The sequence below is a fragment of the Halichoerus grypus genome, chromosome 13, assembly GCF_964656455.1.
Source record: "Halichoerus grypus chromosome 13, mHalGry1.hap1.1, whole genome shotgun sequence".
Lineage (NCBI taxonomy): Eukaryota > Metazoa > Chordata > Mammalia > Carnivora > Phocidae > Halichoerus > Halichoerus grypus.
The window spans coordinates 78927733-78950862 of record NC_135724.1 but is presented as its reverse complement, the minus strand read 5'-3'; the positions used below and the strand labels follow the sequence as shown (position 1 = coordinate 78950862).

Genomic DNA, 23130 nt, shown 5'->3' with positions numbered 1-23130 from the left:
GCCATTTGCTCAGTAATCACTAGGCAGCTTACATAGAATCATGTTCCAGTTTTCTGAAACAACCTTGCAATAGTTACTCCATGTACAAATCCAAAACCCAGCCTACGTCTTCATTGCAACAATACCATCTGTTCAGCATGAGATTTCAAGCAAAAGGCGGACAGAGTAATCTTTGTAGAAAGAGGCTTATTACAGAGATGAGTAAGGATACAAACCTCAATTCTGGGAGAGAGAACACAGAACTCTACTGAAAACTTTTATGCACCAGGACTGACCACTAGTACTTTTCAAGTGGCATTATTTCCTTTACCTGCGTCTCTGGGGATACGGGGTGGGGAGGCAGCCTAAGCCTCCTGAATTGAACTGTGCTCAGAATACCTACCGTGTACCCAAATGAACGTATTCACTTCATTTATACCAATCATAAAAATGGCTGATCTTAATCTTAACTTTAAAATAGAGATTAATAAATATGTAAGTGCTGCTTGGGATTTGGGGTCTCTGGAAGTCTTATTACATTTTTTTCAGCTGGACCTCAATCTGAAATCCACACATTTCCAGACGTGGGCCTAGTTTGGACTTTGAACCCCATCACTTAACTGCACTGCGAATCTTCCCGTGAGGCGGCTGTCCTGCAGCCCGTTTTCCTTGAGGTCTTCGGCATTCAGCAGGAAACCTGTGGGTACAGCGAGTCTGTCTGTCTCTTTCCGGTCATTATGTGGAGCAGACTTCGCTTCCTTGAGAGGCAGACACCTCACGTTACGTACGGTGTGTCGAGCTTGCTCGTGGAGAATGTCTAAAGCACTTTGTTATACTTAGTTCCTGGCACTGTCTTCCATGCAGAAGTGGCTCAGTTTCCTGCTGGTATTGAACTACCTAAGCTTTAGTGAACCTGAAGGTGAAGAAACTATTAGTTTTTTTATTAAGTAATCCACAGGTATTGCGTCCCTTGGCCTAAGGCGATGGAGTTTTCTTCATAGTGCCCCACTGGCTCAGAGTATTTTCTACTTTCCCCCAAAGCAAAGCAGCTCCTTCACATCTTCCTGGAAATACCAAGACCTTGTTTCTGGAGCCCAAATGTTTTTCACTGGTCACTGCCTCCGTTTGTGTTTTTATGTGTTGGTTTTTTTTTTTTTTTTTTAAGATTTTATTCATTTGAGAGAGAAACAGAGAGCACAAGCAGGGGGTAAGGGCAGGGGGAGAGGAAGAAGCAGGTTCCCCGCTGAGCAAGGAGCCTGATGTAGGGACTCGGTCCCAGGACCCTGGAATCATGACCTGGACCGGAGGCAGACGCTTACCCGACTGAGCCACCCAGGTGCCCACGCCCCCGTTTTTTAATACCAACGTAATTGGGTGTAGGCTAAATCTGGAAGCCCAAATTAGTACCTGACCTTCTAAGAACAGCCTCACCGAGCACTGCAGCCTCAGAGGGGAGCATCTTCAGTCCCATGAGCGACCTGATGTTGGCGCGGCTCCCCGGACTCCACAAGAGCCAGCCCACCTCCTGCAGGACCAGCGCAGTGTGTCCTGGCAGCCCCAGCGCTGGCCGGCTCTCAGTTTCCACGTGAAACGAGTAGCAGGGGGGCGTGCGGACTGTACGACCCTGGGTGGGCAGGCTGAGAGGAGCAGGTCGCCTTCGAAACGGACGCCGAGCGTCGCGAGGCAGTGCCCTGTCCCAGTCACACACGAAGCAGGAAGTGTGGGGACAGTGAGCCACTGGAGAAACCACGTGGAAAGAAAGACCCAAAGGCTGGCTAGGCTACTGTACGAGCACCCTGTCGGGAAGCAGTCTTTATTGGCATGTTCAGAGAGCGAGCACAGAGGTGGAAGACGCTGCAGCTGACTGGCACAAGGCTCGGGCCCTTTTTAACTGACTTCCCGGGGAGGCGTCTTCCTCAGGAGGCAGGACCGTGGAATGCAAACACCGATGGTACTGTGATTCAGCCCAGGAAGCGATGCGGCCGCGGCCGTTCCCAGCACGCGTCCTCGCTCGGGGCGAACGTGGAGCCGACAGGACGCCGGGCTGCGCGTCTGCACCCCGCGGGGCGCCGCAGGAGGAGTCCGGGTGGCACCGGGACAGAGACGGCCGGCGGCTGTGTGCCGTCCAAAGCGCGGGGCTCTGCGACCAAGAGCAACGCCAAGTGCAGCGTAGTTTCTGTCTCTCCCCCCATCCTGAAAGCAGCGCGGCAGAGGGGAGACGAACGCAGAGCTGAGGAGGCCACTGTGACCGGGTTACGTCAGTGCAGCCTGTGGGGACGAAGAGACAGGCCAGAGTGCGGCCCCTCAGCTCTCCTCCCCGGGGCTCTTCTGTGGGGTGTGCGGTGCTTCTTTACACAAGGGTCAGATCAACTGGTTAAACTACTAAAGGTATCCAAAAAAGGCCTGAGAAAGTCTGGTGAAAACGTATACCCTTGTATTGCTACTGATGGGAGTAGTTGTTTTTCTATCTTTTAAAAATAATAAAAAGATTCTGTTACAAAATATATTTATCCAGAAAGATGTTGATTTGAACTCTAAAAAGCAATGCGGAATCCTCATTTTCCCTTTTGAATGCGGAGCTATTGAGTTCCGCTCGTAGCTCCCTTCCGAACTGCAAGGCCACCCCTTCCTCTCTAGTGAGCCTAGGCCTGGGGTGGGGTCTCCCTTGGCCTCCCCATGGCAGTCTGTCCCTAGGGAGGGTGCGGAACACACTTGGTTTGGTTCTGTGCTGTCCAGTGTTTTGGCCAGCTTGCCCCCTTCGAGAACAAGCCTCAGGCTCTCCTCACTGCTCCTTTGGGGCCAGGATTAGCTGCCTTGGATTTAGCCTAGAGGATCCTGCTCTCAAAGGAAGTGCCTTTAGAAATTCAAATCAGACCCCTCAGCGTGGAGTGAGGTGGTTTGAAACTACCGGTAATTTTTAAGGCTAAGGCAACATCCGTGGTCATTTGTATATCCTAATGTGATGCTGCAAATAGTTGAGCCTAATCTAAAACATAGCGTTTATATGTCTCCTCTTGAACTCTGGCTGGGGGTGGGAGGGATGGAATAAGGTGGAGATGGAGGAGGAGCAGGGATAGTGTCCTAGAAATCCTGTATAAAGGTAAAAACAAGTAGATCGGCACAGATTATCCATTTCTTTGGTGAACTGTGAAGACGTGTCTCATAAATTCTCATAAACCACGCTCTACAAAGGCTGCTGCTGTCATATATAAAAGCACCCTGACTCTGCAGTAACTTGTTTTGTTATCACTCCTTGATAAAAATTAATCTACAAACTTGCGGGGATTGGGGTTTTTGTCTAAAGCTGGTAGTAAAAATGTGACCTGCAAGCCAACACAGCCAATGGAAAGTGCCAATGCTGTCTTCCCCTTAGCCTGGAGATGGGGCCTGTGGGTCCCCAGCCCCTACCCGGGGAGGTGGGGGGTGTGTGTCAGGGATGGACCTGGGAGCCCCTGGTGTGGCACCTCTGTGGAAAGGAAGGGCAGCTGCCGTGGGCCGCATCCATGTGAGGTGCGGTCCCTCGGCCCCAGGGCACTGGCGATGCCGCACTTGAGTGCAGCCCAGAACCTCTGCTTGGTGCAGCCCGTGAGCAGGAAGGTCTATTTCTCCGTGAGAGACAGCTGTAAGACTTGCTGGAGCTCCTCCTCCTCCTCCCGGAGCCGGAGCTCCCGCTCCTCCAGCTCTTTGGCAGAGAGCTCCATGGCCAGCTGCAAGTCGCTATCAAAACGGCTCGTCTCACTCGAGGCTCCGGGGCCCAGGCCTTCTGAGCTGGTGAGGAGGCTCTCCTGGATGGCCCTGTGCGGGGAAAAGAGGCAGAAAGAAGAAACCGATGACCAGCATCATCAGGGCGGCAGCAGCATCTACATTTAACTGCCTCCCGAGAGCACAGCATGCCGCGCACTTTATACGCGCCCCACGGGCACGTTGCCATTCAATCCCCTGTAACCCTGGAGACGTGAGAAACCTGAGGCTCAGACAGGCGAACAAAGCTGCCCAGGATCACCCAGCTGCTAGGTGATGGAGTCAGGAACTGAATTTGGATCTGTTTTAAAGCAAAACCTAAGTTCTCCTTCAGTAGGCTTTCATAGACGCCTGAAGTACCTGAAAATACTCCATAAAACACATCTTTGCAGTCTTTACCCCTCCTTTAAAAAGATAATCTACTCATCTCCGGATCTGTTCCCCAAAGCCTCCTCATTCTTAAAATTGTATATACTTTTCCCACTGAGGACATCTAGATCCTGTGTGAGCATACATTCTTTGTAGAAGATCAGACCACTGAAGCAAAGCATTTACTGGGTGCCTGTCTGCCAATGGCACTGGCCTGTGAACTAGTCAACAACCATATCAACACTAAGTGCCTGTGTCGGCCTCAGTTTCATCCTTAAGAGTCACGCCAGTCACCTCTCATACTGGGCGTCATAGGCATGTGTCTGGCTGATCCCTCCATTCGAAGCTGGTCCTGAAAGTTCCTGCGAAGAACAAACATGATGGACATGAATACCTGCTGGAAGGAATGGGTGTCATACCAGTAAGGAGACGAAAGCAGCAAGAACAAAATTTTAAATGTTTCCATGTCCGTGACTGATAACGCCGCATGAAAAATGAATAGGGACGTGGGTGATCTCAAAAACGACACCTAAATGTCAGGTAGAATGTGGAACACTACCCTGCTTAATGGCCACAGCCTCTCATGCTTGACACAGAATCTATCCAAAACAGCCCTGGGCAAAGTTTAAAGGAACAAGAGGTCATTCTTGTAAAGTGAGATGACAATACATAATTCAACATTTGTCATCTTTGACTTTGGCCACTCCCTTTTGCAAAATTTATGGTCAGCAAGGTTTATGCAGATATCGGGGGTGGGGGGCATAAGCTAACTTACAGAAGGGGCAGGAAGATGCACTGGAGGGACAATGAGGTCCGGGAGCTGGGCTTTTCCCAAAGGGAATATGCTGGCTCTGGGTGCGGCCCTTGGCCCAGCAGCTTCAGAAAACTGAATCGTTCAAAGAATGGATCGATGGGGAATGGAGGAGGGGAAGGGCGCACGTTGTCCAACCTCAGAGTCTCAAGAACAAAACCAGAATGCCAAAAACCTGAGCTTGGTAGCCCGTGAGCAGGAGTGTGGGTACCACTGTCAAAGCTTAGGGGGCCTGTGAGTGCAGGGGCCGGGGCTGCTTCACCAAAGAATCCCCACTCTGCAAACATGTGCTGAATGAGCGATGGAAGGAAACAAGAAACCAAGGAACAAACAGCAGAGCCCAGGACACCAAAAGGTGGGGACATAGAAAGAGCCCCCACCCCAGCAGAATCAGGAAGCCACAGGAGGGCGGGGATGGAAGGAGTTGACGCTGGGGGAGGAGGAGCTCAGGCTCTGCACTGTCCCAGGCAGGTGACACCTGGAGGAAGAACCACCTGAGGAGACCAAGGGCAGCTGTTCCTACCCTGGCCTGCCCTACCCTTAGCTCTACCCTTAGCTCGAGACTCTGACAGTTTGGAACTACACCCCTTGCAACAGAATAAAACACAGGAGTAAAAAACAAACTTAACAGAGAATCAACCACCATTTTCATCACACACTGAGCAACCACAACACAGTGACTGGTTTTCCTTTGGGAGGAAGCTGGGATTCAAATCCACATGCCTTCTTACAAGACGACCGACACGTGGACAATATTCTAGAAAAAACAGGATGGTGTATGCTAGCGTGGACCTACGATTTCAGTACTGGCAAATCAGACAGCCTACTCCGAAATATACGTGATTGTGGGCTGCGTCGGTGAACTAAGGAGAAGGAAAGTCTGTTGGGAGACATCCTGTGAATGATGCTGACTGGGGCTGTGCACATCGTGTCACATAAGAAGCTTTTGGGAAAGACCAGGTGCAGAAAACAGAATCTCTGTAAACACTGTGAATATGCCCAACTTGTGATGTACAGTGAGTCTCACAAGTCAGCTACAACTTGAACCCTCCCATGCCCTGCCGTCTCTCCCGCCAAGTGCACCTGGCTCCTGCTGGACTCCAGTAAACTCTGCTGGATGGCAAACTGCATTATCTCATAATCTTCGTCTTGTAAGTGCACATTTCTGCCATCGTCTTGAACGTGGTAAGAGTCTGGAATTTCAAATACAGACTGATCCACCTCAAAGTTTGCCACCTGGGAAGCTGAAACACAAAGGGTAACAGTCCGGTGCCGGAATCAGCAGAATAAAATTCCACTTCAAACTTAGAATTTAAAATTTATAAAAATTTGTTCGATTAAAAAACAAAAGGATTAAAATGATTAAAATCAAGGTTTGCTACTATGTGAGAGAGATTTTGAGGACCAATAACCTTCACAGAGAAAGGTACCAAAATACTGCCTTTTTCTTTTGGTCTTGGGGTTTTTTCTGTTTTTGGTTTTTTAATAATAAAATTAACTCATGGTCATAAAAAAATAAAGATGTCTCTCTCCCTATACCCTTTCTCTTATCTCCAAAGTCCAGAGGTAACCAGTATTTCCTTGTATGTCCTTTGAGAAATGCGATGTAGGTACACAGTCACACCAAGGTCTCTTTGTATTTTTCCCTTTTTTATGAAATACAGTAAACACGTAAAAGAAAGTATGTAAGATGTCTGTAAATTAAATAAAATAAAAATGATAATAAAACGGGGCATCTGGGTGGCTCAGTCGGTTGGGCATGCGACTCTTGGTTTCGGCTCAGGTCATGATCTTGGGGTCATGGAATCAAGTTCTGCATTGAGCCCTACGTCGGGCTCCGTGTTCAGCATGGAGTCTACTTGAGATTCTCTCTCTCCCTCTATCCCTCCCCGCTACCTGCTCATACATGCTCTCCCTTCCCTCTGTCTCAAAAAATAATAATACAACATGGGGCGCCTGGGTGGCTCAGTCGCTGGGCATCTGACTTCAGCTCACGTCATGATCCCAGGGTCCTGGGATCGAGCCCCACATCGGGCTCCCTGCTCTGTGGGAAGCCTGTTCTCCCTCTGCCAGTCCCCCTGCTTGTGTTCCCTCTCTCACTATGTCTCTCTCTGTCAAATAAATAAAATCTTTAAAAATAATAATAATAATAAAACAAATAAATGCCTGTGTATCCTTCAACTAGTCCAAGATACAGAACAGCATTTTACCACAGTAAAACAAACAACTAAAAAAAATTCAGTTATTTCTATATATTACCAAGGAGTAACGGGAAAATAAGTAAATAATCCACTTAGAGTAGCATCCAAAAGATAATTTGGATGGATGGCAAGGGAGCCTGAGGAAATTTTGTGGGGTGATAGAAATGCTCTACATCTTGATTGTGGTGGTGGTTACATGGGTATACACATTTGTCAAAACGCACTGAACTATCGCAATTAAAGCAAGAGCATTTTAGGGGCGCCTGGGTGGCTCAGTCGTTAAGCGTCTGCCTTCGGCTCAGGTCGTGATCCCAGGGTCCTGGGATCGAGCCCCGCATCGGGCTCCCTGCTCAGCGGGAAGCCTGCTTCTCCCTCTCCCACTCCCCCTGCTTGTGTTCCCTCTCTCGCTGTGTCTGTCTCTGTCAAATAAATAAAATCTTAAAAAAAAAAAAAAAAAAAAAAAGCAAGAGCATTTTATTGTATATTCAGTACACCTCAATAAAGTTGGTTTTTAAAACTATGCCATTTTTCTTTTAATACAAGTGGGGTCATATTCTACAAGCTGTTTTTACACTGACCCTAAACAAAATCTAAAATTTTCTTTCATTCAGTGCAGAGATCTACTTCATAAGATAGTCCAATGTCAAACTGAATAATTAGTATATTAACTGGATGTGTGTATGTGTGTGTGTTTTTAAACCACAAAGCCCAACTTTTTTTTTTTTTTTACCTGAATCAGCCTGGGTCCCTTCCACGTTTTGAGATCCAGTTTCTTCAGCAGTGCTACAGCCGTTAACATTTCCAAATGTAATCCGTGCATTTAAGACATGAAACAAGGGAATTTCTAACAAAATAAAAGCTTTTATAAATGAACTTTACAAGAATAGCCACCGTTTACTGAGTGCCTACTGTGCTAGTACCATGTCAAATACATTAACGTAACTATCCTGCCCAATATACAGATGGAAAAACTGAGATTCAGAGACGTTAAGCAGCTTTTCCTAGATCCCACTGAATAAGTGATCAAGTCCACACTGAAAAATGTGTTGCAAATATGCAACTATACAAATTCTAAATTCCTCACAAGTTCTATGTATTGTGTATGGGATTATGCATTCCCTAAAACATGCAGGCCCTAAAACATACTTACATATCAAAGAAGGTGTCAGTGGTCTTCCTCAAAAACAATCTAATTTGTTGCTTAAGTTTGACATGAAAACAATGAATGTGTCACATTTTTATGCCTTTTTACATCTGTTAGCACCATTTGTAAATAGAACTGATGATTGGGGGATCTCTTAATTTTGATATGGAAAGTGAACCAAAAACCACAGCACTTCTTTCTTTTTCTTTTATAGATTTATTTATTTGAGAGAGTAAGAGCTAGAGAGAGAAAGCACAAGCGGGGAGGAGAGGGAGAAGCAGGCTCCCCTCTGAGCAGAGAGCCCAATGTGGGGCTTGATCCCAGGACCCTGGCATCATGATCTGAGCCAAAGGCAGACGCTCAACCGACTGAGCCACCCAGGCACCCCAACGACACTTCTTTAAACCATATTAAGCTAGAGGATCATTGTGACCTCCTCCATTATATCTACTATCTGCTACTTTTGCCTAAAATGTTCCAGTGCCAGGGCACCTGGGTAGCTCAGTAGGTTAAGCGTCTGCCTTTGGCTCAGGTCATGATCCCAGGATCCTGGGATCGAGCCCCACATCGAGCTCCTTGCTCAGCGGGAAGCCTGCTTCTCCCTCTCCCCACCCCCCGCTTGTGCTCTCTCTTGCTCTCTCTCAAATAAATAAAATCTTAAAAAAAAAAAAAATGTTCCAGTGCCCTGAGCACATTCTGTCACCCACAGAAACGGGCAGAACCTACAGGTGCTCCTGTGGTTTAGTAGACAGTACCTATTTTGACAGGAAATCCGGGTGGGAATTCCAGTTTGATGAAATCTCTCAGCCGTGCAAAATGAGCGCTGGTTCGGGCCATGAGGTCAATGATGGGAATGACTTGCTCCACAAGAGAGAGCGGGAAGTCCTCACACATCCACAGCGTCGCTTTAAACCTGCAAGATGGACCAAGACAAGAGTGAGGCCGTTGCCCCCAGACAGGGAAACTGAAGGACTCCTCTGCGGCCGGCTAGACGGCACCAGCCTCCTTACTGCAGCCTTCCCAGCCACCGTACTTCTCTTAATGTGGAGCGGGGAAGGGACTAGACCTGTGAATTCAGATGACCATGCGATCTGGCCATCAGGAGAAATGCCCTGCATGCTGACCTCCCCCTGCAGCAGCCGGAATTGACAGCAAGCGTGAAGGAATTGATAGCTGGTGGATCATGCCACTGGATCAGCTGAAGCTTGCTGGCAGTAAAAAATACAAGGAATTCTTATATCCCATCTCAACTCCATTTGGAGAAGGGCTAAGAAGAAAGTGGGCAATCTGCTATTTGCTTTTCTCAGCTAAAGTAACTTCCAAATTATGTTTAAAGGAAAGGGACAGAAAAATGACAACACGACCCCAAGAAACAGCACAACTTCTGAAACGAGTCTGTGTGGCCACTGAGGCCCTTACTTTTGCGTTCTAATCGTCAGCTCTTTCGGCCTTCCAATGTCCCGGTCCTTCAGATCAAACTCTTCATTAAAGTACTCCTCAGACGTGATGGCCGTGGGGTTGTTGGCAGAGGCACGTTCCGTGGTGAGGTCCTGCCGAGCCAGAGCTCAGGGCAATCAGAAATGCCAAGTGGTGCTCGCAGTGGAGGCCTACAGCACTCAGCCTCTGAGGTGGACGCGTTAACCAGCTACAGGTCAGGAAGTTCTAGTCATCCCGCCCCCCCCCCCCCCGCCTTTTCTTTAACCAAGTTACTGTACAGAACAAGAAAATCTACAAAGGTGTGAGGAAAGGACACAGGAAACCTAAAGGGTCTCTCCAGGTCAAACATTTCTCCACTCTCTTTAGCATTTCTATCTCCTGACTGTAAAAAAGAAAAAGAGAGCTGAAAGCACCTAAGATCTGGGAGACCTGGAGTTCATGTTCCAGCTCTGTCAGGCTCTCGCTCGGGACACTGGAAAGGGAATCTTATTTTTCTGACCCTCTGACAGCCATTATACTAACTCCACATAGTTCTCGTAAGGATCAAGTAAGAAAATGTTAAGGTGCTCGGTTAAAATAGAAAGTCCTGAATCCTTTTTAAGTTTACATATGAGAGAGAAAGCACCTGATTTCCATAGTCACGACCCTCCTCTAAAATCTTTATTTGTAAGATTCATCTGTTTCTCTTCCAAAAGAGTATCTCAGATTTCAGCTTGGGAGTGCTCTTCAGCCTTGCAGACAGAGAGGCCTGGTCAGATTCAGTAAATGCCATCACAGCACAGAAAAGTCATGTCCTTTCTGGAACGTGAGAGCTCGCTGCTTCCACTTACCCCTTGAGCACCAAACTGGTGTTCCACAGTTCCCAGCAAAGATTCCAGTGGGTTCCTGTCTGCTACAGAGGGGGGGGTGTGGAAAGTTTAATGTCTAACATTATACCTTACTTGTGACTGCAGAAAGAGATTCTCATCCTATTTTAAAGTTCTGGATCCCAGCTACCTACATTAGGAAGTCCATTTATGGGCAGACTGGTAAAATCATCTACAATAACCATCAGCTAATTTACCCTTATAGGATATTTTTTATTAGGGTCTCTAACCTAGGTGAGCAACAGTTATAAGAACTAAAGCAGAAAGAGTTTGGGTTTGGGAGTGAGCCTGGGGGGGCCACAGAGTCCTCATCTGCCAAAACGGAGTCCTAGTAACAGCGGCGGTGGTGGTGGAGGCGGCCAGCAATGACCACAAGCTTGCCGCACTCTGCGGGAAGCTACCAAAGGTTCGCCGGCATGAGGCAACTCATCCCATCCTCCCGAGCACTGCCATCTCACTGCTGACGAACCTGAGCCACAGAGGGTAGGTAACTTAAGGCCACACGACTGGCCACTGGTGGGGCTGAGATACAACCACCACGTATTGGCAGTGTTTGGGCTCAGAGCCCAGGTTCCGTCCAGATCTTTCATGGTGCGAGTTTGGACTGAATCGCTCATTCCAGCGAGAACTAGTCTCCAATACCCTTATCTACCTTTTTGGTCAGATCCAGCAATTGTTCTTCAGAAGACAAAAACAAACCCTCCTGCATGGCTTGAATTCCACTTGAAGCCAACTATGGGTATAACACCTTCAAGAATGGGCCAGACTAAGGACATTTTTGTAAAAAGGAACTTAGGGTTAGGATGAGCCTGACCTGACCACATTCACCCCCAAACTTAACGAAGCCAACAAAGTGTCTCTCTTTCTAGGCTAAACAAAAGAGGGAGGATTACCTTTATATCGCTTTTTTTCTTCCTCGGTCAGATGTTCTGTCCGAATTTTGGTTATCACACTCACATTGTTTACTGTGTAAACCTTGAGAGATGTGTGCAAAAGAAAACAGTGACACAGGGAATCAAAACTCAAAAAATAAGCATAGCAAGAGCAAGAATGCTGAAGCCAAAAAATAAAAAGAAAGAAAAAAAAGAAAATTGCAGCAAAATAAAAATGAGAAATGGTTGACAATCATTAGGATCCTTCAGAGAAAATACACAAGCTATCAACTTAGAAATGCATCAGCAGTTAATCTGCATCTCTGACAGTTTTAAATACCGAGGAGTGAAAAGGGATGGCTGCATCTTCCCGCCTGCCCTTTGTGTTGCTAAATACCCTCAAACAAAGGTCCTGATATTTAGGTCTCCCAGCTGGATTCCTATCGTGCTATCCTATCGTGCTATTCCTATCCCAAAGCTGCATCGTGGGCTTCTGTACTGATCTGTGGTGATCTTATAACAGGACTTAGACAGCCATCTGCTGGGCAGAAGGAAAACAGAATGAACACAAGGTTCTCTATACCCGTAGAAGACTTAGAGGAAACCAGCAAGTCACTATTTAAAAAGCTATGCCATCTACGGACAAAAAATTATTCTCACCACCAGAGTCAGGGCTCTGTTCTCAAGGCCGCCTGAGGAATGTGGGGGTCTGGAAGATCGAATCTCACGGTAAGCAGAATTAACTGTATGTGCCATACGTGGATTCCCCACGATCAGAGACTCGAGGAAACCCACACAGCACTGGAGCGACTGTGTCTAAATGCGTCCCGCGGAGCATGATGTAAGTGTCTTTGCCCACTCAGAGGTCACCAGAGGATCCTGCGGTGCCTGGCTCCGGCACCGGGAGCCAGCAATCCCTGCTGGCCCGCAGGGCTATGGAAAAGCCAGCAAGCAGAAGCTCCTGCTGACAAGACGCCGGAGGACCCGACTGACAGCTGTCCCCACTCTGACAATGTATTCTTAATGCACTGATGTCATGCGAGTGGGCTGTCAAGCCGCTGGTTACAATTAGGCTGACTATGAAAATGGAGGCTCATTAAAGCTACTTTACTTTTTTTTTCTTTAAACCCACTCAGGTTATAAAAAAGATCGACATGCAGGTTTGAGTCTAATCCTTTCTTTTCCTCCTTAAAGAATTAAAGGAACAGTCACTGCTATGGGGACAACTGGCACCTGGACTCACTTCTCTATACCACTGTTTCTCTTTAGCATATGTAGGGGCCTCCTCGGGACGTGCTATTCTATTTTCTGAAAGTCAGATAAGATACAAATCCAAGTGAGAGACGCTAAGCAGTACTTTATTCCCCAGAGCATCTCCATGGCACAGAGGCATGAAAAAATCTGAACAGACTCCTCATTTGCATAGAAGCTAAATAGCTATATTAAATCTTATTTTAAGAGTTTCCTTTTACCTTTGCTTCGTAACCATTAACAACTTCTGCTTTATCTGTCCTCCAGCCCCAGAATCCGGATTTAGTTCTGATAAAAAGTGAACACCACAAATTTCTACATGTACAATATGCCATTCAGATTTATCCCTGCAGCCTTTATAGTTTATTTCCCCCAGCTTAAGGTGGTGAAGGACACTTGATGATTATGGTCCTATTGTCCACAAAACGATGGATGCTCTTGGTGACAGATGGCTTAAGGATCCCCACCCCCTCCCACAGTTATTAATCAACTGGCCTCACCCCTGGCATAGAAAGCCTCCGTTCTTGGCTTCTGTACAAAAACTGCCAGCATAGGGTGGCAACAAAGGTGGTGACATTCACTGGACAGCTGTCCTAAAGACACGAGTGAAGAGAACCAGCGTCCAAGGGCTCGCCACGAGGTGGCATCTGGGTCAGAGCATTTATCTGGATCATTGTAACTGTGGGCATGGACGTCAGCGGCTCTGTCCCCATGAGCGGCCACATCTCAATCGAGGAATTCTTAGAACAATGAGGCCCAGACCGTCCTGCTCCTCAGGAGAGAGCGGGTGGGGCAGGAACTCATCACTGAGGCAAGCCACTTGGAGAAGCCATTAATGCCTGCAAAATGGCTTGGGAGTCACATGTTTTATCAGGTCTGGTGCAGCAGAGGAAAGGATGTTCTTATGTTAAAAGCAGTTTTTCAGCCCAGGCATTCATTCCAGGTCTGTGGAACTGCTTTTAAAGTAGACCAGCACTGCGGTGGCTGCTACGGCGTTGGTAAAGTGCCTGAAAACCCAGTTGTTCCACTCAGCATACTTCTGGGAAGAAATGCATTTAGGGCCCAGAGCGGCCAAGAGGCTCTGGTTCATTTTCAAAGCAGCTCACCCTGGGAAATACCACCACTCACAGGGGAGCCCTGACCAGCCTGGTCTGCCCTTTTGTCTAGGACATCACATCCTAGCTCCGCTGTGACTGCTGCACTTGGCCCCACAGAGAACAACAGCTTGCCTTCTGCCCTGACCCCAGAGGGAAGTGGGGCATCACGCAGGAAGCTCTGGGAACCGGAAGGTTAGCCAACCCCAAAGAAGATACAGGTCATTTACATCTCATGTTTCCAGACAGCTTCATTAGTCCAGATGGGGTATGCAGGGTTTTATGTGTATGTTACAGCCCATCAGAGAAAGGAGGGACCAGAACTTTACCTTTCGATTAGTCGTCCACAATTAGGCAGCATGACCCATGGAGGGAGAGAGAGAGAAACCCTAAAGGGATTACACCAGATGCTAGCTATCTCCACTTCACATTTCAGAAACAAACCCGAAATCCAGGGGGCAAGCGGTTAGGGTCCCCACTGATTCATAAACCAGAGTCCCCTTTGAGTCATCAATAATTGAAAATCGAGAGAGTCCTTTTAGTTAACAGATTCAGTCCTCAGTTCCTTGTCTTTCACCAAGTCACTGGATATTTTGGCCTGGGAGGGAACTGTTTTCTGGCACACAGTCTTCCGAGGTAGCAAAGGACGACTCCGTCTGCTCTCCTTCATCCCGCGGGCCTGCTGGGGAGACGGAGCTGCGCAGCTCTCCCTGGAGACCGCCATGCAGCTCGCTGCTCTGCATCTGCTCAGCTGGCAGCCCTAGCTGCTGCAGCCCCCTTTCCAGCCCCGCTGACAGCTTGCTGATTAAATTCAGCGACCTAATTTAACACCAAAATTCTAATAACTCCTTGGCCCTTGATTAACATCACATGCAGAGGCATCTGAAAATGACAGGAGGACACCCAGCTCCCCCTCTTGCCATTTTTCCCTCTGCCCGTGTCCGCCGAGACTGCCACACCAGGAGCCACTGGGCCAGCGCTGTGGCCTGGAGGCTGCTGAGCCACTCGGAGAAAGGCTCTGAGGGTGGCAGGGAACGTTCTGTTTCAGGCTGGCAGAGCCTAATCTTTCAGAGAAGAGACAAACCCAGACTGCAGCCAGAGGGTACACACTGGCAGGCCGAAAACTCCTGCAGGAAGCAAGCCTCAGGCTCTCCGTAACAGATCAAAGAGATGGGCGAGAACGACTATCACAAGAGGGCACACCTTCCCGATGCAATCAAATACACACTCCCACCTCCAGTAGGAAGGACGTGTGCCCACCTTTTCTACCACTCAAGGGGCTCAATCCTTGCTTGATGCACAAGAAACTCACTGACTGCATATCTAAGTCCGAGCACCACCATAAAAAGCAGCTGTCTACCAGAAACCCTGTCTCTGAGACCCACTGCCAAAGGAGGCTAGCTTGAACCTTCTGAAGACCTCGTGGCCATACGAATACCAAATACACCTTAGTCCTCCGTACAAATGGAACGTGCCATCACAGCCCATCTATCCTCCGCAGGGCAGCCGCCAGTAATTGGCGTGCCCTTTTGTAAGTTACACTTACGAACACTGACTCGAGCAACTCTGCCAATGAGTCAGGGAATAGCAGCTCTTCTCATGACATCTTAGGGTCGTGGGGACTTTAGCAACGTCATCTCGAGATTCATTCCTTTGTTTCTTTCAAGGACACGGGAACCCGGAGAGACCGAGCCACCTCCCCAAAGCCACACAGTCATCCAGCAGCCCTGCCAGCGGCACTCAGTTCTTCCCACCCCTGTCTCCACAGCTGGGCCGCAGCGGTGACGGCAGGCTCCTCTATTCCCAGCTTTAGCAACAGAGCCCTAGCTGAAGGTGCTCTCCCTGTCTGCAGAGGCGTGTGCCAAGCTTCAGGGGTCTTCTCAAGACCCTCCCAGGTAAAGCCACAGAGAGTCCCTGGTAGACAGCCATCACCTGGCAAGGCTGGCGATGGGGGCTGACCCTGCCTCACAGGGGTACCATTACCCAAGCAGCAGCAGTATCAGGACACCACACTGACTGGTATTTGGGTTTTCTCTTCTGCTACTAACAGATGTCCTAATTCCACTGCTCTATCTAAATTAGAAGAAAAGGGCACTTCAGTCTTACGTTTGACTCAACAGAAAATTCTCAGTCTTAAGAACTAATTTTATGGAAACAAAGAAAAGAGAAAGAGAGGAAAGTTAGTATATTCATTAAGAGTAAAGAAAGCCTAAATCCAGGATAATACGTATCCACGTTAGCTCAGGTTATGCTGCTTTGGTTTACAGAGAGCTGGATGTGACATCCTAGGCAAACACTCAGGGCTCTGCAGACTCCCTCAGCTCAGTGTGTTCTGAGGTGAAAACACACAGGCCAATAGCTCTGACAGCCTCTACTTCCCCTACACTCAAAAGCTCTCCATGCCTCTGCAAGGCCCAGAGGCAGATGACCAGAGACACTGTTCTCCTCCTGGTTAACCAAGGCACAAAACTCTCCAGAAGTTTCTTCTTGTAGAATCTGGAATAGAACTGAAAACTCCTCCAGACTCTTGCTCTAAACTATTAGGCCTCACAGGGGGAAAGGACCACATTAAACTATATGGTAAGTGTGAATCCGACTAATATTAGTACAACCACAATCAATACTGGGTCAATTCTAGCTTCCAGAAACTCAAAGCTCCATGGTTTGGGACTAGGGAATCTTGTGGATCCCCAAACATCAAAACAAAAAATTCAAATAAAATCCAATAGAAAGGAAAAGAATATGAAGACATTTCTCCAAGACATAACCAATGTGCTATAAAAATGATCTATGAAAGAGGATATCAGCTATGTCTTCTACTTGGTTAGAACAGAAAGCAACGTTAAAACCCACTACTGTTTATTATGCCACATCAAAAAAATCCCAATCCACCCATAATTTCCGATTCATATCTACATGCCACTAAAGATGGCAGTAAAGTGATTAGACGTTAAAATGCAGAACCTAAATGCGTACCTTTCAAAAGCAATATTTTTAGTATCGAGGCTGGTGTTAATGACTGGGCTTGTGAGCCGCCTCTCAACTTCCCTGCCTTTTGGCTTCATCAAGTCCAGAGTGAGGCGCTCCATTTCCTGGGAAAGGTCAAAGTGCTCAGTGGTGACCACTCTGTCATCGTGGTTGACTTCCATCAGCTCCGCCCGGTTGTCTGTTAATGGAAACAAGAGCATAACTAAGTGCCACCAAGGAAGACACAAAAACAAGGAAGCCTCAAAAGTTAAAATGCATCATCTTTCACATTTCCCCCCCCAAGTGCTATCAGATAAAACCTAAAGACTATTGATTATTGACTACCTACTTACATGGGGATTATCTGGCCAGTTTCCACAGCCCAAAGGCCATCTTCCCCAGAGTTGCAGGCATTTAAAACAATTTGCCTTCTTCATTGGCAATACATCTGTGTACTTTTTAAAATATATGGTTTATATAATTACTGTAAATTGTTTACGCACAACGCTGGGCTGGCAATACCATTTTTCTCACCCTCCATTTGGAGGATCACGCCTGCTTATGGAGGGAATATAAGGAGATACAAGACAGAGTCTCAAACTCAATGCTCAGGAATGTGGGACAGACACATGTCAAAAGGGTAACAGTGTTGGGTGGTAAGTAAATGAAACAGGCAAGAGAATTAAGAGAACTATCCAAAAAAGAAATAAAGTTGAGGAACTGCAGACTCCCCCAGCTCAGTGTGTTCTGAGGTAAAAACACACAGGCCAATAGCTCTGACAGCCTCTACTTCCCCTACACTCAAAAGCTCTCCATGCCTCTGCAAGGCCCAGAGGCAGATGACCAGAGACACTGTTCTCCTCCTGGTTAACCAAGGCACAAAACTCTCCAGAAGTTTCTTCTTGTAGAATCTGGAATAGAACTGAAAACTCCTCCAGACTCTTGCTCTAAACTATTAGGCCTCACAGGGGGAAAGGACCACATTAAACTATATGGTAAGTGTGAATCTGACTAATATTAGTACAACCACAATCAATACTGGGTCAATTCTAGCTTCCAGAAACTCAAAGCTCCATGGTTTGGGACTAGGGAATCTTGTGGATCCCCAAACATCAAAACAAAAAATTTTGTTTTGAAAAGTTAACTGAAAATTTTGTTAGCTGAAAAGTTAACAAGAATAACCAAAAAAGGAAAAGAAAAAAAAAAAGCCCCAGAGAGGATCAGATAAAGTATTACACTTATATAAAGTATAAGAATGCGAACACATTTTGACGGTTAAAAATCACTCTGTAACTTGAAAACAGAATAGAATCACTCACCTTCTCCCTTAAATATAAAACTACGCCTCCCTCTTATCCAGCTCATGTTCTCAAATCCCAGCAATGTGATATCCACACGTAGTTTGGCACCACTTTTCCAAATGCGACAGACGTCATTCGGGCATATTCTAGAAACCAAGGGCACTAGAGAAGAGAAACGTACTACTGAGAAAAAACCTGAGGGCCAAGCAGAACACGCAGGCCCAGGAAATCAGGAGTGGGACTTTAATAAAAGAAGGGCAGTGGCATGACAGTGACCATCAGACAGAACTGGGCTTGGCTCCCACACTGAGGATCCAGGAAGTCACTTCTAAAAAATAAAAGTGGACCTTCTGTTCTATAGCTCTTTATAAAAGTGCAGGTGTATGTCTCATCCAGAGAAAACTCTAAATGACTCTCCCAATGATAGTCTCAATCCCAAAACTGAACCTCTCTCTGTGACCGTCGACCACCATCAGGGCTATGGAGCGTGTCCGTCTGGACTTCTCGCTCACAGCTGCTGCTCCCGCCGGTGGCCATGGCCTGCCTGCCACATTGCCACATCCACCCTTCAAAATATGAGACCTAAAACAGATAAGATCTGTGGCTGCTTCACCTGCGTATATTGGTGTTGGAAAAGAACTCGTAAGGTTTCCAGAAGAACCTGAAGTTCTCTTCTGTTACATACTTTTTACTTCATTTAAATGTTTCGTTACAAATATGACTTCTTGCCTGACAGAGAAGTCGGAGTGAAATGGCTGGGAACCTGGGAATTAAGAGCTGTCATTAACTGATCTACAAGAAATAAAACTGGAACATCTATGAAAATTACTGTCAGTCAATTTGCCCTACAGAAGATTTTGGAGAAATACATCCATTTTGTAAAATACCAAGCTATCCCGACATTTGTCTCATCTTCTTCCTTAAAATAACAAGTTTAAACGAAGCAAGTTGAACCACATAAGGAAATGAGAAATAAATTATGGTAAATCTACTTACTAAAATTTTAGCCCTTTAAAGTGATGTTTTAAAAAAAAACTAGTAATATGGACAGATATCAGCTCTAAGTGACAAAAGGAGGAGACAAAATTGTCTATATATTATCTTTACAGATGCTCGGGAGAAAAATCCCTATACACGGAGGAAAAAACTAGAAGGAAAATATCCAAAGCATTAACAGTAGTTGTGCTTAAGTGGGATTATAGGTGACTGTTTTTCCTTATTCTTTTCTATGCAATTCTTAGATTAAAAAAATATATATATATTCAGTTTTTATAAAGGAAAAATAAACTTATATTCAGGCTCAGTAAATTTGGAAACAAATAAATTACAAGCCCAGAGCCACTCACCCCAGCTGGTGAATTCCCATTTCATCTGCACATAGAAATCCGGAGCCTGAAGGACAAAGATTTAAAGTAAATGACCCTTAGCACTATTAACTGAACACAAACATGGTAAGGGTTAATGAGGTTTTAAAGGGGGAGGAGAAGGAAAGAACACAAAAAATAAGAAACATAAAATGCAAACCCATCAAAGTAAATGTTTATTTTATATGCAGGCTGTTATTTTATCTCGATATAAAATATGTCTAGACAGTTAATAAAGTTAACTGAGAGCAACAAGGTTAGAGAGGGATAAAATCAAATCTGATTTAGGACTCAGTCTGGTTCCTAACAGTAGCAGAAAGATTAGCCTGGAAGATGGGCCTAGGCACCACCATGCAATGTGGGTAACAGGCTATTCTGAACAAAAAGAAAGGAACATCAATTCCATCTATTCTATGGGGGAGCTCGACTGTAACAGGTTTTGTGTGCTGGAAGTGCTTCATATTTACTGGACCTCGAAACCAGAAGAGGCTGCCAGACATCACCTCCCCAGGAAGTTGATGTTCCCTCCAGTTAACAGACTTTTGCCCTTATTTTCCTCTTCAACTTTTAGAATTTGACTTTATAAAAGTTTATACTACCAGAGCAGCCCTGTTTAGGACGACTTTCTGACCTGCCCCAAATTCTTACAGAAGGTTCTTGGAGAGCTACTTAAGAAATCCAACAGTTACCATCCAATAAGAGAAATACTAGAAATTCCAGGTGTTGTTCTGTTCCCTGCCTCCCCCCACCCCCCGCCATGGCTTTCTCATGGTTTTTACAGAAGCACAGGAAAGGAAGACCAAGAATCTACCCGAGAATAAAACCAGGATTCCAGTGATGGACAAAAGGCTCTCCAAGGGGCAGCGGATAAGAAAGGGGGGCTTGTTTTTTTTTTTTTTAAAGATTTTATTTATTTATTTGACAGAGAGAGAGATAGTGAGAGCAGGAACACAAGCAGGGGGAGTGGGAGAGGGAGAAGCAGGCTTCCTGCCGAGCAGGGAGCCCGATGTGGGACTCGATCCCAGGACCCTGGGATCATGACCTGAGCCGAAGGCAGACGCTTAACGACTGAGCCACCCAGGCACCCGGGGGGCTTGTTTTAAGGAGAAAATGATGAAAGACAAAACGTCAGCAACAGCATCTGGTGCCACTGGGCACACAGGTCATTCATAGGCTGTGTCTTCAAGTGGACAACACAACCCAATGCAGTTTACTGCTATGGATCAATACAGGTTAAAAAAAGGAAATCCTTTACATGGGATTTTTTAAAGAATGACCCCACGTTAAGTCAGTTTCTGTTTTGCCAAGTGGGCAAATCTGTTTTCCTCCTCCAGTAAGTTAGATAAGAAAACAAGAAATCCACTTGATCTTTTGTACACATACAACACTGCTTAAAAGCAATGCATACAACTATTTCATATTTCACGGAAGGTTTCATGTAGTACATGAAAAATGAGTATCTCCAGGACTGATTTTGCTTGAGCGCCAGAGAAATACATTTTTTAAAAAGAGTGCTCAGATAATGAGCAGTGATTGTCTTACAGCAAAGTTGTTCCTTTTCTCAATAGAGCCGTTAATTTTTCTCAAGAAACATGTTGACTAAAGTGTAAAGCGGATTTATCTAGCAAGTATCTTTGGAGATATTTTGGGAAGCTCACTTATGTGCTTAAGAATAAATGACAAGAAAATTGAAGCATGGTACTTTCTTGTCTCCTGCAGCCCTGAGAACATTGCACGATTGGCTCATAAGATGGTTCTTGCAGGTAACAGAGACTTTCTGGAGAATGGCAACCATCATGCAAAATAGTCCATGAGCCTACAAGTAAATTTTCTTTTTTTTCTTTTTCTTTTTTATAGATTTTATTTATTTTTTGACAGAGAGAGAGACAGCGAGAGAGGGAACACAAGCAGGTGGAGTGGGAGAGGGAGAAGCAGGCTTCCCGTGGAGCAGGGAGCCCGATGCGGGGCTCGATCCCAGAACCCCGGGATCATGACCTGAGCGGAAGGCAGATGCTTAATGACTGAGCCACCCAGGCGCCCCATAAGTAAATTTTCATAAAAATGACTCCAAGTGTCACAGAGTCCATACACTTTAATTCACAGATAGATAACTGTCTTCACTGGCCCAAAGCCAATGGCTGTAAATAAACTAAGCCAATGGATTAGAAGTCACGAAATGCTAACGGCTAGAGTCAACACAAGTGGCAAGGAGAAGGTGCATACACACTTCGGAGCCTCAGCAGGCCCTGGAAATCTCTGTACAGTAACCAATGCTCATCACAATTTCCTCAAGATGACCTATGCTCAGGGGCACCTGGGTGGCTCAGTCGGGTAAGTGTCTGACTCTTGATTTCGGCTCAGGTCATGATCTCCGGGTGAGATTGAGCCCTGTCTCAGGCTTCACACTGGGTGTGGAGCCTGCTGAAGATTCTCTCTCCCTCTGCCCCTCCGCCACCCCCCTGCCCTCACTTGCATGTGTGCACTGTCTCTCAAAAAAAAAGATGACCTACGGGGGCGCCTGGGTGGCTCAGTTGGTTAAGCGACTGCCTTCAGCTCGGGTCATGATCCCAGAGTCCCGGGATCAAGTCCCACATCGGGGTCCCTGCTCAGCGGGGAGTCTGCTTCTCCCTCTGACCCTCTCCCCTCTCATGCTCTCTCTCTCAAATAAATAAATAAAAATCTTTAACCAAAAAAAAAAAAAAAAAAAGACCTATGTTCAGAAGGCCACTGTTAAGAAAACAGGCACCTAGACAAATTGTTTGATGTCCATTTGTCTTAAGTTATAATTTTTAAGCAGCACTTAAAAGGATAGGTCTAGTGACATAGAAACGTAATCGGTGAAAGACCTGATACGTCTAATAGATAAGGAATAATGCTCTTTGGTACTAAATGTATTGTATTTACAATTCATTAAACTCTTAGGAAGGTACAAGTGGATGTCTAACCATGTCTCCAGCTATGTTGTCAGCATTTAACTCAAATTATGGCATTGCCACATTTTTATGGATACCTCGAGAATCTTCTGGAGCAGCTCAGGAACTCCTTCAAGGGCCATGGATGTGTTGTGGTAGTCCCGATGTTGAAGAACGGTGTACACCATCTCGGGGTCACCGGTGCTCACAGCCTCATGTAAAACTGGAAACCAAGGAGGTGAAACTTCATCACCCAGTAGTCTCAGACTCTGACAAACTCCTAAGCTAGTTAAAAAAGAGTCTGTAGATCAAAGATCAACATTTTCTTCAAAGAGGGGGAGAGGCTACATCCCACCTTACTTTTATGACCATGACTGCTATCGCTAGCTCTTAACTGAGTGAAGAGAAAATACAGTGCTCGTAGCCTCTAGAGCAAACCAACTTCCATCCTCCTCCCACACCCCGTCTCTTACCACTGGTTCTGAAATCCTGACAGTGTCTTCAGAGGGCAGGCTTTACCTGTGTGATCACACAACCGTGGTTACATGTGGACCGGGCAGGTAGGGCTTGGGTATATCTTTGCTCAGCCAACAGAATTACTCTGACCAACAGTTCATTGCTTGCAAGCAAGTGAAATGCCCGGATTTCACCGGAAAAGGCTACTTGTAGCCATAATTTTGTTTTGATTTTGCCTATCCCGACAGATTCACTGGAGTTACCATCACACTCCTCAGGAGGAATCTGGCCTCCACACTCATATGTGGTGGAAGGGTTTGAACTGAGAGCTGCTTTCTGGATAGGAGTTGCCCTTCACTGAGGGC

General features: G+C 46.3%; 1 protein-coding gene across 6 annotated transcripts in view; it reads right to left on the bottom strand.

Moving 5' to 3' along the window:
- Positions 1 to 1760: 1760 nt before the first annotated feature.
- Positions 1761 to 23130, bottom strand: part of ANKRD13A (ankyrin repeat domain 13A) — a 33436-nt gene continuing 12066 nt past the window's right edge. For 2 of the 6 annotated variants that reach the window (XM_078060879.1, XM_078060881.1), the window contains 13 exons: positions 22408 to 22532; positions 19380 to 19425; positions 18052 to 18195; positions 16742 to 16931; positions 12893 to 12959; positions 11442 to 11601; positions 10513 to 10574; positions 9665 to 9795; positions 9001 to 9158; positions 7832 to 7945; positions 5984 to 6144; positions 4384 to 4451; positions 1761 to 3774 (listed from right to left, as the gene is read on the bottom strand). In XM_078060879.1, coding sequence (XP_077917005.1) covers positions 3579 to 3774; positions 4384 to 4451; positions 5984 to 6144; positions 7832 to 7945; positions 9001 to 9158; positions 9665 to 9795; positions 10513 to 10574; positions 11442 to 11601; positions 12893 to 12959; positions 16742 to 16931; positions 18052 to 18195; positions 19380 to 19425; positions 22408 to 22532 — 1622 coding nt within the window. In that variant the 3' untranslated portion in view covers positions 1761 to 3578. The remainder of the gene's footprint in view (positions 3775 to 4383; positions 4452 to 5983; positions 6145 to 7831; positions 7946 to 9000; positions 9159 to 9664; positions 9796 to 10512; positions 10575 to 11441; positions 11602 to 12892; positions 12960 to 16741; positions 16932 to 18051; positions 18196 to 19379; positions 19426 to 22407; positions 22533 to 23130) is intronic. The other 4 variants (XM_078060882.1, XM_078060884.1, XM_078060880.1 and 1 more) reach the window with 3 other exon arrangements.